Source organism: Myotis daubentonii, chromosome 19, assembly GCF_963259705.1.
Source record: "Myotis daubentonii chromosome 19, mMyoDau2.1, whole genome shotgun sequence".
NCBI lineage: Eukaryota > Metazoa > Chordata > Mammalia > Chiroptera > Vespertilionidae > Myotis > Myotis daubentonii.
Genome location: NC_081858.1, coordinates 4,995,798 through 5,011,218, shown reverse-complemented (window position 1 = coordinate 5,011,218; position 15,421 = coordinate 4,995,798). Strand labels below are relative to the sequence as shown.

The following is a 15,421-nucleotide window of genomic DNA, read 5'->3' as shown; positions in this document are numbered from 1 at the left end:
TGCATCAGTCAGGCCCAGGCCTCCAACACAGAAGAGTCAATCCAGCATCTCTAGATGAGGAGCCACTTGGGGTATAGAAAGGCAGCCTTCCCCTCATCCCTACCCATCTGCTCCAATTGGTGGAATCACGGTTAATCAAGGTTCCTGCAGAAGTCACCCGTGAGCTCTCCCTGACCCCCAGACCACGCCTGTGTCCTCGGGTAGCACCGTTGCTGTATGTGCCCCTCCAGCAGCCAGCACTCTGGGTGTCCTCTGGCTCATTCACACTAGTTGGGCTGGGCAAGAGGAAGGGCCACATAATGAATGACGTACTTCACAGTCTTCCCAACAAACCAGGAGCTCCTCCAGAGCAGGGCACCGTCCAGGCTTCCCTCCCCTCAGTCACTCACGCATCCAACCACTCATCACGAGCAGGGGACCTAGAGTGTGTGGGTCTGTGGCCAGACTACCCAGAATAGTGGTGAGTGAGGCCGACGCAAAGCCCTAGCCTCATTCATTTTATATTTCCTGGAGCCCAGCCCCCTGTCCAGCACAAAGGGTTTAGCCATGAGTGTAATTGGAAAGCTGCTTTAGCACAGCAAGCACTTTTACCTTGCGTGGCACAGATTAAAACCCTTTTCTCCATATTTCCGCCTGGTCCACAGTTTATATGACAGTCATTTGACCGTACGAGGTGTTTTAAAAAACATTTGGGGTGCCTTTGGGGTCAATTCCCAGACACGCCCAGGGCCCACCACCTGGCAGGAACAGGACTGGGGAAGGGCGGGCCCTCCGGCCCCGCCCCCGCCCTCCGGCCCCGCCCCCAGGCGCAGCGGCCACGCCCCCCTCTCCATAGTTACGGCGCTGCGGAGGCGGCGGCCATCTTGGCGCCGGAGCGATGAGCGGGTCGAACCCGAAAGCGCCGGGCGCGGGCTCGACCGCCGGGCCCCGGGGGCTGGTGGCTGGCAAGGAGGAGAAGAAGAAGGCGGGCGCCGGCGTCCTGAACCGGCTCAAGGCGCGGCGGCAGGCGCCCCACCACGCGGCCGACGACGGCCTCGGGGCCGCGGTCACGGAGCAGGAGCTGCTGGCCCTGGACACCATCCGGCCCGAGCACGTCCTGCGCCTCGGCCGGGTCACCGAGAGTGAGTGCGGGCGGCCGCGCCCTCCCCTCGCGCCGACACGCGGGCCCTGCCGCGGAGCCCGCTCGCCCTCCCTCTCCGGCCGGGCCTGCGGGCCATCAGCCCCCGGGAGTGGCTGGAAGGGGACCCCGGTGCTTAACTGCCTCCCCCGGGTCCGGCCCCACCGGGTGCCCGTGCCCGCTGGCCCTCGGCCGGGCCGTTCCCTCCCCTCCTCAGCGGGCTTGGCTGGCTGGGGTCCCCTTCGTTTCACCGGACCCTCCCACCTGGTGCGTGGGCCGCTGGCCCTCACCCTGGAAGCCCCCAGCCATCAGTGATGTTCCTGCTCAGCCAGCCCCACCCGTCCGTCCGTCCGTCCGTCCGTCGCCCCCCTGCACCCTGACCCCTCCTGTTTCCTGGCGTTTCCCTCCACCCTGTCCAGCCGCCCTGGCCCCTGCCCCCTCTGGTCCCAAGCGTCGCCCCTTTGCTTTTTTTGTTGTTTTTTAAAAAATATTTACAAGAAATATATTGGATCTGGATCTGATGAGGGAGCAAAATCTTCTTTGGATTCTAGCAGCTTTCCAACCCTAATTACACCCCTTTGAGGCCAAGCAAAAATAATAAAGGAGAAAAAATAAATTTCTCCAAAAGACCCAGGTAGTTATAAATATATGGTATGAAACACCTAACAGATTGACTACCCCTGTTGGGGTCCAGCCCCAGCAGGTCCAGGGGTTCCCCAAGGTGTGGATGGAGTCAGTGAAGGAGGAATGACATGGAGACAGCGTTCAGGTGGTCATCATAGCCAGGTTCCTCTCTCCAGGATCTCCAGCCAAGTTCTGTTGCCAGGTTCTGTTGCCATGTTCCCTCGATAGGTTCTCTCGCTAGGTTCTCCAGCCAGGTTCGGTCTAGATTCTCTTGCCATGTTCTCTCGCTAGGTTCTCCAGCCAAGTTCTGTCCCGTCGCCCCTTTGTGTGCAGGTGGCTCTGCCTTCTTCCGACGCGTGGCCGTGGCATTTCACGCAAATTTTAAATAGTGCCACATTAAAAAAAATAAAGTTTCCGTTTATGTGCAAAATCTGAAAGGTGACACTTGTTCGAGTGACTTGAGAAGTATGGCAGGGTTTCAGAACTGCCTTCCTGGCACCGTGCAGCCATCCTCACCTTTTCATTGATGAAGGGGCAGGTGGGAGAAATATATTGCCAAACCCAAACCTGGATCGCCTCCGTTTCTTCCAAGCCAAGCTCTGACTTGACATCCTTTCTCTTGCTGTCTCCCCTCCTCCCCCCCAAAGAATTTAATTTACAGTCACCTGGTTAGGCCCTACTTGCCCGGCCCCTCCCCCTGCAACCCCAGCTCTCCTCTCCCCTCTCCCTGACGGGGCTCAGGCTGAATTACTCTACTTGTCAGCCCAGGGCTGCTCAGGCGCACCTCGCACCTCAGGGAGCAGGCAGCCGCGCCAGTGATTTGGGGATGGTTGGGTGGGGGGGGGAGGGCGGGGGGCTTGGTCCAGAAGGGAATTCCCATTTCCTAAAAGAGTTTCCGTGTGATTCGGGATAGTTGATGTCCCCATTCTTCATCACCGAATTGGGACTGTCCTTTGTGTACCTGAGTGTCTTAGAGGTCTGTTCACTTTCTTTGAAACATTGTGAGAAAGCTGCTCTGTTCTGACCCAGTTTTATTTGGGATCTGAAGGTACAGAAGTGCTCATCACCTGGTCTTTCTAACCTCATGCTGTATCCTGATATCCAGGGTGAAATAGGCCATTCTGATACCTGGCCCAAAGCCACATTCTTGGGGCGCCCAGGTCCTGTGTAGGAGCTTGGGATTGGTGCTCTGCAGCTTCTGGAGAACGCCAGGGGTCAGAGCTCGGTGACCTCGGGATTGGTTACTGTTGTGTGTTTTTTATGTTATTTATTTATTTGTTTGTTTATACTATATTTTTATTGATTTCAGAGAGGAAGGGAGAGAGATAGAAACATCAATGATGAGAGAGAATCATTGATCAGCTGCCTTCTGCATGGCCCCTAATGGGGATGGAGCCCGCAACCCAGGCATGTGCCCTTGACTGGAATCAAGCACGGGACCCTTCAGTCCAAAGGCCGATGCTCTATCTACTGAGCCAAACCAGCTGGGGCCTGTTGTGTGTTTTTTTTAATCCTCACCTGGATATATATATATATATATATATATATATATATATATATGTGTGTGTGTGTGTGTGTGTGTGTGTGTGTGTGTATATGTGTATATATGTATGTATATATGTATATGTATATCAACACTAATAAAAGAGAAAAATGGTAATTGGCGTACGGTGATACCCTTTTCATTGGCTAATCAGGGCTATATGCAAATTAACCGCCAACTAAGATTGGCAGTTAACTGCCAACTAAGATTGGCAGTTAACTGCCAACAAGATGGCGGTTAATTTGCATATGTAGGCACAATGCAGGGAGGCGAAAGGGAAAGCAGGAAGAAGCCCCCTGCCACTGACAGTGATTGGAAACCCAGGGGGGAACTAAGAGCTGGGGGGCAGGGCAAAGGCGGCCCCTGGGGCCGCCTTTGCCCTGCCCCCCAGCCATGATCGGAGAATCAGGTGCCTTTTCCGCCCTGGCCAGTGATAGCAGGAAGTAGGGGTGGAGCCAGCGATGGGAGCTGGGCACGGTCGAAGCTGGCAGTCCCAGGAGCTAGGGGTCCCTTGCCTGGGCCTAAAGCGAAGCCCACGATCGTGGGGCCGCTGCAGCTGCGGGTCCCCGCTGCCCGGGCCGGACGCCTCAGCCAGAGGCGTCAGGCCTGGGCAAGGGGCCGATCCTGCGATTGGAGGGTGATGGGGGTCAACGCCTGAGGGCTCCCAGTATGTGAGAGGGGGCAGGCTGGGCTGAGGGACACACCCCCCCCCCACACACACACCCAGTGCACGAATTTCGTGCACCGGGCCCCTAGTATGTATATAATCACCCAAGGATATTTTTCCATTGATTTTTAGACAGAATGGAAGAGAAAGGGAAAGACAGAGAGAAATATCGATGTGACCGATTGTCTCCTACACGAGCCCCAGCCAGGGCCGGCGCCGGGGAGGAGTCTGCAACAAAAGTACATGCCCTTGACTGGAATCAAACCTGGGACCCTTCGGTCTGCAGGCCGACGCTCTATCACTGAGCCAAACTGGCTAGGGCCCAAGGATATATTTTCATTGATTTTAGAGAGAGGGAAAGAAGAAAGAGAGAAAAATATTGATGTGAGGGAGAACATTGATCCGTTGCCTCCTGTACACACCTTGACTGGGGACCAAACTCACCTCATGTGCCCTGACTGGGAATTGAACCCTCGACCCTTTGAGTGCATGGGACGACAGTGCTCCAGCCAACTGAGCCGCCCCAGCCAGGGCTTGTTACTCTTAAAGTCTGTTCCGTTCAGCAGCAGCCCTGTTATGAGTACCTGCTAAAAGTGCAGAACTAATCTCGGCCTTCTTAGGAGTTACAGAATAATCAGTAGCTCTCAAGTTTGCCATCTTATCAGAGAGACAGCTGGTAAAACATGAAACAAGTAACACACGCAGGGGAGATAAAATAAAGTGACAGAAGGAGTTGTGGAGAAGACGCTGTGCGGAGTTATCGAAGAAAGAAATCAGTGAAGTTTTCTATGATCAATAGATGCTATTTTGATTAGCTGCTCAGTTGTTGTGGGCTCTTCTTCACTTTGGCCTAAACCCCTCACCACCAAGTCTGTCCTGCTCCTGTGCAGGTGTGGCCCGCCACCTGGTTTTGTACAGCCACAAGCTAAGAATGGTTCTTCCATTGTGAAATAGTTGGGGGTGGGAGAAATACTATCTTGCAACACATGGTTCTATCAAATTCATGTATCTGCCCATAAATAGTTTTCTTAGAACACAGCCAGGCGCGTCCGTTTTCGTGTCTGCTGCTGCTTTTGTGCTGCAGTGAGAGCTGAGTAGTTGTAACAGACTGAGCAGCTGGCTGCAAAGCCTAAATCATTTGTGATCTGGCCCTTTAAGGAAAAATGTGCTGGTCTCTGCTTTGTGATACTTTGGTAAATAAGCACTATGTTAGCCATAAGTGTTTTAAAATGAAGTTTAAATAAATTCTGGCCACCCTGACCAGTGTTCTCAATAGTTGGTGTCACCCCGTACAGCAAAGGGTCACAGGTTCGAATCCCAGTCAAGAGCATGGTGTACCTGGGTTGCAGGTTCGATCAGGGCCCGGGTCGGGGAGTATGCGGGAGGCAACCAATTGATGTGTCTCTTTCACATCGGTGTTTCTCTCTCCCTTTCCCTCCCTTCCACTCTCTCTTTAAAAAAAAAAAAAAAAAATCAATGGAAAAAACAAAACAAAATTCTTCCCTTTTGTGGCATCTAAGTTGGTCATGAAGGGTTTGGAGGCCATTTTTGAGGTATTTACAAAGAAATCTCCTTTTATTCCTGTTTCTAAAAATGTTACGGTAATCTTTCACCCACACCAAGTCCATGGTCTTTCCCCCCTAGGTTCCCCAGTTCTCTCCACCCACAGCTTTTGCTGATAACGTAAGTTTTTGTGTATATTTTAAGTGACCCGTGTGAGGAAAAAACCCAAGTTTGCCTCCAAACTTGAGAAATTCATGGTGGTTTTGGAGAATTATTTAACGACATGGCCTCTCTCATTTTCAGATTATTTGTGTAAACCCGAAGACAACATCTACAGTATTGATTTCACCCGCTTCAAAATCCGCGACTTGGAGACAGGGACAGTGCTGTTTGAGATCGCCAAGCCCTGCGTCTCAGGTAGGCCTCGGTGCGGCCATGGTCACCTGATAGTTGGAGTTGGAGTTGTTGTGGCCTTTGCATCCTGTGTCTTGGACTCCAGTGTGTCCCACTTCCACGACCTCCTCCCGCAGCCTGGCTGCCGGGCATGCTGTGCTGGGGGAAGCTGGATGGAGAGCCGGTGTTGGGGCTGGTTGCTGCGTTCTGCGTTCTGCGTACACCAGCTCATGCAGTCCTCACACCTCTGGGAGGAGTTATTGTTCCCATTTTACAAATAAGGAAACTGAGGCCCAGAACTTCCAGGTGACTTTCCTAAAGTCTTATGCTCTTTCATCTTAGCACGTTGCCTCCCCTTAGGAAAGGAACCCTTGAAATTGAGCTCTGGTGAGAAAAGCGCACCTGAGCCTTGAGTCTGGGGACACTCTAGAAGGGTGATACTGAGGATTCCAGTCCAGATCGTGAGGCAGTTCACCTGGCTTCTCACTCTCTCTCTTTAAACAGTGTCTCATATTTCCCAGTAAGTCCTAGTTTGGATTTCAATCTCCACCATTTTCTGGATGAACAGAAAGCCCAGGCCTATGAACTCACCTCCTTGGGGTTCTTTAAATGAGCCTTGACTAGAGCTTCCTGTGCTGGGATACAGCTTCAGGGGGATTCATTTCTGGCTGGGGGACCACACTGTCTTTGGAGCACAGCACTGGAGGTTTAGCACCCCCTGGAGGTGGGTGTTAGAACACCAGCACAGATAACCCTTCAAAGGATCAGGTGGTCTGTCTAGTCTTTCTGCAAAGCTTTTCTCCTCTGACGTGCTCCGCAGAAAGGGCCTGTGAATTTGGTAAGTCCAGAGATTTTCCTGAGAAAGTCCGTCTCCGGTTAGTAGCATAGTCAAGGTTAGAGCCCTGGTTTCACCCCACCCAGTATTTGTGTGTGTGTGTGTGTGTGTGTGTGTGTGTGTTGGCTCTTTTCATTTTTTTTCTTTTAATTCTTTATTGTTTAAAGTATTACCATGCCTCCCTTTTCCCCCATTGACCTCTCCCTGGCACTCCCAGCCCCCAGCACCCACCAGTATTTTTTATGCTGCCGTAGTCTGGTACTGATCAAGGCACCGAAGGCTCAAGCTTGTGGGTGCTAAGCTTGTTTGGGAGGGTCAGGGCCAGCTAGTTCCTGGCTGGGGAGTTCACATCCCTTAGCCACGTGCCTTATACGTAGGATGGTTCAGGGACCCTAGGACTCCTTCATGTGTGCGGGTGTGAACTAGAATGGGCGCAGAGCAGTCATTTCAGTGCAAAACTGAGCCGTCTCAAGACTGTCAGCGGCAGATGCCGCAGATACACTTTGCTTTGCAGCCTCTCCAGTCTCTGCCTTTACGGATCTTGGTTGACTTAGACCAGGCTCACCCTGAGGCAGTCCCCTCCAGCAGCACTTATTCGGACGAGTTGGAATCCCTGAGAAAATTTGGTCTGGCTCTCTGTTTTTTTGTTTTTCTGTTAATCTTCACCCAAGGATATTTTTCCCATTGATTCTAGAGAGTGGAAGGGAGGGTAGGAGGGGGAGAGCGAGAGAGAGAGAAAGAGAGAGAGTGAGTGAGTAGAGGAGAGAGAGAAACATTGATGTGAGAGAGCCACATCAATTGGTTGCTGCCCACACCTGCCTGACTGAGGCAGGGAACCTGCAACCCAGGTACGTGCCCTGGACCGGGAATTGAACCGGAGACTCTTAGTGTGCAGCCATCGCTCTAACCACTGAGCAATGCTGGTCAAGGCTGGTCTGACTTTCTTTGAATCATATGGTGAAAGCCAGGGCTTTAGAGTCTTGGGTACGAACTCTATTCAGGCTGGTTGCCCAGTTGCTCTTGGGCTTGTCACAGCCAGAGATGTTTGATGCTAAAAGACTTCTCTAATGCACCCATGTTCAGCCTAGACCTAGAGAAAATATCCTTGCTGGACACTGGTGGCTACTAGAGGGAACTGTCTCTTTGTTCACATTAGGATGGCTTTCTGATTCATTTTACAAATCTTTCATTTCCTGGGTTCAGGAATGGATGAGACCAGAGAGATCATTACCTCACTCAGGTCCCACACATTGGCTCACTGCCCTCTGCTTCTCCCTTTCCCAGGCTGCCCGTGTTAGGCCTGGATAGGATCAGACCCAATAAGTACTGTGCTCCAAGGCTGTGGGCCAGTGGCTTCCACTTAATCAGCAGAATCCTTCTGGGAGTTTGTCTTTGCTGCCTGTCAGAAATATGTGTGTTCTCTGAAGGAGCCTTTTGACTAGTCTCAACTTTTGCAACCTCATTCTTTTGGTTAGTGGCTGGCACATCAACTTGGTCAACAGGCCTTCAGTCAGATGGACCTGGATTCAAATCCCTGCTCCCTCATTTACTGTTTGGTGGGGCTTTGGACATGTTACTAACCTCTCTGAGCCTGAGCTTCCTGATGGTAATAGTAACGCCTCACAGGACTGTGTGAGGACTCTCAGCAGCCTTCAGCCCAGGACTGGCACGTGACAGGTGCGCAGTAAAGATCGGCCATCCTGCTGCTGGCGTTAGTACTGTTGATTGTGCTGTTTGGACTGTGTTGCTGAGATGATGCGCTCAAGATTCTGTGTCCGCTTTCAGACCAAGAGGAGGAGGAGGAGGCAGGTGGGGATGTGGATACCAGTGCAGGACGCTTCGTCCGCTATCAGTTCACACCAGCATTTCTCCGCCTCCGGACAGTCGGGGCTACGTGAGTACCAGCATTCCCGGAGGGAGGGTGTTCTGTTTGTTGACAGAGAAGAGTGGTCTCAGCTGGGTTGGCTTTAGAGGAGGGAGGGGACAGACGAGGGCTCACAGAGATTGATTTTGCAGGGTGGAGTTCACCGTGGGAGACAAACCTGTGTCAAACTTCCGGATGATCGAACGGCACTATTTCCGGGAGTGCTTGCTGAAAAACTTTGACTTTGATTTCGGCTTCTGCATCCCCAGCAGCAGGAACACTTGTGAACATATCTACGAGTTTCCCCAGCTTTCTGAGGATGTCAGTACGTATCCCTGACTTGTACAGCATTCTAGGTTTTGGGGCCAGTGCCCGCATCCTGCAGAGGAGGGAAGTAGTGACAGGATGCAGCCACCTCTACTCGTTTGGCCGCAGGCTTCTCGTTTCCTGCTGCTCCTATCTAACGCTTCAAACGCGGACACTGCCCGCCTGGGAGCACGGGAGGTTTGATAACAGGCCGCCCCTTCCCCACCCCTGCTGTGGGAAAGGGAGCGGCCGAGGGAGATAAGTGGAGGCCATGGCAATCCCCGGGACTCTGATGGACTCTGATTAGATGAAGCGCCTCTCCTATCCCCTGTTAGTCAGGGTTCCCACTGTTCTGCTCATCTGCTCAGCACTCTTCACTTTTCCCTTAATCACAGCTAGAAAGGAACTGGCTAAATAGAATCATACGTCTCAGGACCTCCTCTTGCTCAGTCTCTGCAAGTGGAAGTTTGATTCGATAGACTGTTAGAATAGATCCATAGGAGGCAGGGAGCTGTACAGGTTTCAGGTTTTGGAGCAGGAGAGACGGGGCAGAAGCAGAGTCTTCGGAAGAGAAACCCTGAGGTTGTTTGGAGGAGGAACTGGGGCAGGCCCCAGAGAGAGGGGCCAAGGCAAGGGAAGAGGTGGGCCTCCGAGGGGAAGAACAGGCTTTTCCCGTTTCTGTGACTTTGGTCCCTCTCAGGTTCACATCCTCTGTTAGAAAATAGAAAATGCGCTGGAACAATGAGGGTGTGTGTGGGATCCTGTGAATAGAGGAGTTTAGTTGGCCTGTGGGGAAGGATCTACTTATACTGACTAGTTTTCTCAGAATCCGAAGGTGCTTACAGTTATCATATTCTGACAGCCAGGTACTCTTTACTCGTGTGGCAGTGCTGTTCCCGGGTAGAATGAGAACTGCGGGATGTGGGCGGGGGTCGAGGAAACCTCTGATCCTAGTTTGAACCCCGCTCCTTCAGATGGACTGGAATCCATAGCTACTTGTAAGAAGAGATTATGTGTAGCAGGAGGCCAGCATTCTGCATATAAGCCAAGGAACCGGTCAGGTTAGGGTTCAAAGAAACTCACGCAGTCAGTGTTACCTGTTGAGGACATTTCCCCCAGAAGACTCAGAATAGCCACAGTCATTACCTCCAGGCTGGCCGAGGAGTGACTGTGTGATCAGCTTACCACCATCTGGTACAGAGGTCTGGGCAGCTGCCTGAGCAAACAAGATTGAGATCTGGATCCCAAGACAGACAGACCTTTCGCTGCATCATTTCCAGGTTAACAGCGAGCCATGTCTGGAGAAGGCTCCTTGCCCCTCGTCCCCTGCACCTCACCGAGGGTTTCTCTGGTTGCCAGGGGTGCTTGTGGGCAGTGGCCACAGGAGGCACAGCTTTTTGTATTTGGACCAGAAAATAGGGGATCAGAGAGACACTGAGTAAACAAGTGGCTGTGGTCTATGTTGGCAGAAAGGTAGGCGCATTCCCTGGGCGCCGACTCAGAATCAGGCTGGGTGACAGGCAGGGCCTGTCGGCGAGTTGAGTGCATCATATGTGCAGTGGGTCTCAGGTTCCGTTTTGAGGCCTCTGTGGTCCCAGTTCCCCTCTCAAGGGCTGGCTCCCCTGTTCTGCCCTCATTATTCTGGGAAAGTGCACTCATAGTTCCCAGAAGGACCAGCTTACTAGTATGCATGGTAGCGGGGATGCTAAGTGTTTTGTCACCTAGCTCATGGGCAGACTCACACATTAAGTCTTGCTTGTTTGCTTTCCCTAACTTGCAGTTCGTCTGATGATTGAAAACCCCTACGAGACCCGTTCTGACAGCTTCTACTTTGTTGACAACAAGCTGATAATGCACAACAAGGCCGACTACGCCTATAACGGAGGCCAGTGACTGCGGGGCTGGACAGGGGAGTGCTTTGCTGCCGCCCATGGTCCTGGCGCCTGGAAGTGGTTAAAGCTGCTGTATGTCACGCACCGGGGACCTGGCCCCAGGACGCCACAGCTGGGGGGCAGTTTCCGGTGCCCCGAGAAGGTGCCACGCAGCGCTGTTTCCTTCCCCAGTATTTTCTCTTTCCTCTTTGCCCTGCCCTTTAGGTCAGAGGTCCTATATAGTAAAGATTAGGATAAGGTCCCTCAAATCCAGATTGAAAAAGAAAGACTATTTTCATGTAGTCATAGCTGCCTAGTGGTTGTCCTGGCCAGCCGGTGTGTCTGCAGGGCTGTGCCAGGCGAGGGGGCACGGGCCTTCTGTAGGTTCCCGGGCCCGTGAGCTGCGAGAGCAGCCTCTTCGGCTCCGTCTCTTATTCCTGGGGTTGCCATCGGCACCGTCTGACCTCAGCCTGTGCATAGTTAGAAACCAAATGGAAAGAAACTTGAAAGGGGGTGAGGGAGGAATGGCGCCAAGAGGTGAGGCACGAGGCTGGTAAGGCTGCCGCACTGCAGGGCCCACTGTATGGAGCGGCTGCTCACCTGTCTGACCGGCATGGTCCCAGGCAGCCCTCCCGGGGCCCACAAGGTGTCAGCTGGCACCTTCCGACTTCGTTCTGAGGGGAGAGGAGCTTGCCTGCTTCGGGCTCCGGACTCACGTACCTTCTGAAACAGAACGTCATCTCTCGAGGCCGAGCAGGCCCCGCTGTGTGCTGTTTTTTCCAGGCTGCTTTTTGGGAGGTTGTGTGAAATGTCAGTGGCGGTCCTGGCGTATGTGCCGTGCAGTTAGACTTCTGGTAGCGCAGTTCAGGCTCTTGGGGCTGCCCTGGCTCACGTTGGGGCTGGTATAGTCACTGACCAGCAGCCGCTTCAAGGCCGCGTTGGATTTCCTGCTCAGCATGGCCTGGAGGACTGGCTTTTAATGGGGATTTGCCTCTAAAACTCTGTGGACTTCTTACTTAGGGTCTCTCTGTCTGCCTTTCTACTGAAGTTGTTTCTGGAACCATCCTGGCAGGTCAGATCTAAGTAATGCATATCAGTCCTTCATACTGCCAGTTGGAATCTTTTTGGGTGCGAGGCCTCTCAGCCTGTTTCACCTGTTCCGAGGACGAGTTCTCAGAAAAGCTTCCTTGCACATCCGGCTCCTTTGTCGCAGGCCTTGCCGGAGACTCTCCCCTCCTCCGCGCCCCGTGGTCTGACCGGGCGGTGACCTCAGGGGCTTGAAGGTCGCTGCGGTGGCCAGGCTTCGGCGCTGATAGGAAGGCCACTCGGGAGGTCCCAGGGATGTGGGGATAGTGACTGGCACCGACACAGTGACTGGCAGGAAGCTGTTTCCCAAAGCGCGTGGGAGGAAGGACGAGAGGGGCCAGGGCAGGAAGGGCCAGCGCTGGGCCACGGGTGCCCTGTGCGTTCCGGGACCAATGCTGCTCCCGTTTGGGTTCAGAGTATGAGTGGTCTTGAGCCTCGGCGTGGTGCTGTGTGCCAGGCCAGAGTCCGGGCAGTGCCAGATGCTGACGCTTTCTCACCGAGAAAGCCCCTGGTTAGCCCTGTGTGCCAGCACCGGGTCCGACCAATGAGGGGAGGGAGGTCCGGCACTGCAGACCGGGAAGTCTCAGCACTGGAGCGGATACAAACCCAGGTGCCTTACGTGGGCTCTGCCCCACGCTGCTGGGGAGGCTGCCGCGCCCTCGCTCCCCCGGACAGCAGCCCTGCCTCTTGCCCTCACCGTGGTTCCGCTAGCACCTCATGCCTGTCGAGCTTCAGAAGCCCCATCTGTGACGAGCCCAGAGCCCCATCAGGAGGGTTCCTACCATTTGATGTTTAATTTGCGTCAGGATGTGGCTTCTGGAGCTGCCCAGAGCTCTGCTTAGTAGAGGGCGTCTTGGAAATGTGTCCCAGGGCAGCCTGGGTCTGGCTTGAATAGCGCTGCGTCCTCTTCCCCACTAGCTTGCCTTAGTCTCCCTGGAGACCATGTGTTGAGGCCAAGTGCTCCCACTGCCCAGTAGGACAGGGTTGGTATCCTGTGCGACTGCAGGCCTGTGCTCTGTGCCTGAGACTCTGGACTCTTGGGTCCTGCTGCTCAGGGAAGCTTGAGAAGCATCACCACTCTGGGTGTTAACCAGGGTGAGTCTGAAGTTCACGTTTTTGTTCCTGAATTGGGCAGAGAAGTAGAAGTCATACTTCCTCTGAAAGTATCTGAACCAATCAGAAGTTGAATCAGGGCTGGAGGCCAACGCTAGTGAGGAACCTGGACTGTGGGTGATACGATGGGAGGAAAAAAAAGCCCTGCAGCCCTGGCTGGTGTGGCTCAATGGGCAGAGCCTCGGCCTGAGGACCGAAGGGTCCCAGACTCAATTCCAGTCCAAGGCATGTACCTCGGTGGCAGGCTTGATCCCCAGCCCAGCCCTGGTCTCAGGGTGTGTGCAGAGGCAACCAATGGATGCATCTCTCACATCAGTAGTTCTCTCTCTGTGTCTCTCCCCCTCCCTTCCACATTCTCTGAAAATCAATGTGGGTGAATATCCTTCGGAGAGGAATTAACAACAACAACAGAAAGGCCCTGCCTGCTCTCTCTTCGTGGAGAGGGACAGCTCCTGGAGGGAGCACCTCCCCAGGGCTGGCCGCCCGCCTGCTGCCCGGGCCTGCTGCCTCCTGCCTTGCTCTTGCCCCTCTGCCTTGGAGTCTCCTGGGAGAGCCTCCCTTCTCCGGTGAGGCCTTCGGGCTCAGATGGGCTTCTAGCTTCTCCAAAGAAGACCCTGCTTTGTTTTGTCTGTGTGCTAACGAGTAACTAGGCAATAATTAGTGCTGGCTGCCCTCCCCTCGGGTGTTGCTCAGTTATCTCACAGAGGCGGCCGTTTCCAGGGGCCGGTAGGACTTCCTGAAGACACCCGTCATCTTTGGGCATCTGATTCCCAAGTGAGGCAGGACTTTGGGACGTTGGGCCTAACCATAGGCTGGCGATTCTTGGAATGGCAGTGACTGGGGAATCTTCAACCTGTTTTTTTCAGTTGAGGGTCCCGGATTCTCTGTGTGAGAGGACATATGCGGCTGTGTCTAATGTACAAACAAGGCGAGTCCTGCCGTAGTGTGTCCTGCCAGCTGGGGGCTCCCAGGGCCTTTCTTTCCTCTGTGAAGGAACCTTCTTCTGGTTCCCCTCTCAAGGGCTGGGGGCTGGGGACGTCTGTGCTAGAAATCAGACGCCATGCCAGTGCGCCAGGATCCTGACACAGGCGCTGCTGAACCCGCGGAGCCTGGTCGGAGCCGTCACGTTACATTCCATGCAATAGGCCGTCTTCGCCACGGGTCTGGCGGAGGTGGGCTTACCGTTTACAGGGTCACGTACAGTCACTGAAGCTGGGCGTGACTTTCCCTGTAAGTCTGTTTTTCACAGAATAGAAGCAACATCAGTGACCTGAGCTGTCCTCCTCTTACCTTCACCTGAGACCCTCGGTCCAGTTTTTATTCTTTTCTATTTTGCTAATTGTTTTATAACCACAACAAATGAGTACAGAGAATGCCCTGTTTGAAACATCACAATAAAGGTTCAAGATCAAGGTGTTCCTTAGGCAAGGCTGAAGATTGCAGTCTCTGGTATTTGGAATTTAGGCTGCAATCCTTATTTTTGGATGGATCATGGTGTGTGGGACAGTCCCTGCTTTTAACCAGATTTGAACAGAAGAATGGCCACCTGGTCCAGGTAGAAGGAGATGAAGTGTTTGGTTTCATGTGTCACGTAACTACCGAAGTTCCTCCCCACGATGCAGTGCCAGGTGGGGCCACACATCTTGTCAATTTTTTTTTCCTCAAATTACGAGAGAAAGTAGAAGTGAGCCAGCTGGACTGTGGGCTCAGGAAACAAGTTACAGAGGCAGAAGGGCTCTTGGAGGGGAGAAGGGGGACGGGAAAGGCACTGCGTGCTCCTGAGAGGGAGAACAAGCCTCAGCTCCCCGCACTATGGCCGCAGTGTGTTCCAGCACATTCCAGGAGTCCCGCGGGGTCTCCTCCACACGGGCGGGTTTGATCACCGCCTTCCTGTCACACATGATTACCGTGGAGCAGGGCTTGGCCAGTGGCAATGGCCTCCTGGGGGAGGGGCTGGTGCATCTCCCCCCTTCCAGTTTTTATTGTCTTTGTGTCCAAAGTAAACTAGGTGACTAATTTGTATAAAATGTTATTTTGCCACAAGAGACAGAAATAAAGATTTTCACAGTATATGTACCCTCTTGTCTCCTGACTGCGCTTCTTGTGTTGCTAGAGGGAGCAGGTATGGGGTGGGGTGGCCTTTCTGTAAACAGTTGGAGCATAGCTGGTTTCCAGAGTGATTGGGGAACAGTATTGGGCTTTAGGTTGAATGTTTTTGCTTTATTTTGTTGGGGGCCTTTGAGAAGTAAAAATTTATAAACATATTTAAAAGTTAAGGTATGCTTTAACTATAATAAATTCACCTCATTTAAGAGTACAGTTTTATACAATCATGATACAGGGCATTCCCATCACCCCAAAAAATTCCCTCAAGTTCCTGGTCAGCTCTCTCCTTCCACTCCAGCCCCTTGCAACCATTGTCCGATTTCTGTCTCTATTGGAAAAACTGTAGACCTTTAATGTAAAATGTATATTCATGTTTAAGGTCACAAATGAGTC

General features: G+C 53.1%; 1 protein-coding gene across 1 annotated transcript; it reads left to right on the top strand.

Moving 5' to 3' along the window:
* Positions 1–835: 835 nt before the first annotated feature.
* On the top strand, positions 836–14,998 carry UNC119B (unc-119 lipid binding chaperone B). Its single transcript, XM_059676817.1, has 5 exons — positions 836–1,121; positions 5,758–5,871; positions 8,468–8,576; positions 8,699–8,871; positions 10,633–14,998. Exons 1-5 carry the CDS (start codon positions 878–880, stop codon positions 10,743–10,745), a joined length of 753 nt encoding a protein of 250 aa, XP_059532800.1. The 5' UTR covers positions 836–877; the 3' UTR covers positions 10,746–14,998.
* Positions 14,999–15,421: the final 423 nt, after the last annotated feature.

Bases quoted from the DNA above. Each gene is read 5' to 3' on its own strand.
- UNC119B (XM_059676817.1), top strand. From the start codon at position 878: ATGAGCGGGTCGAACCCGAAAGCGCCGGGCGCGGGCTCGACCGCCGGG. The intron at 5,872-8,467 runs GTAGGCCTCGGT...GTCCGCTTTCAG, and splicing joins CGCCAAGCCCTGCGTCTCAG to ACCAAGAGGAGGAGGAGGAG. The intron at 8,872-10,632 runs GTACGTATCCCT...CCTAACTTGCAG, and splicing joins CCAGCTTTCTGAGGATGTCA to TTCGTCTGATGATTGAAAAC.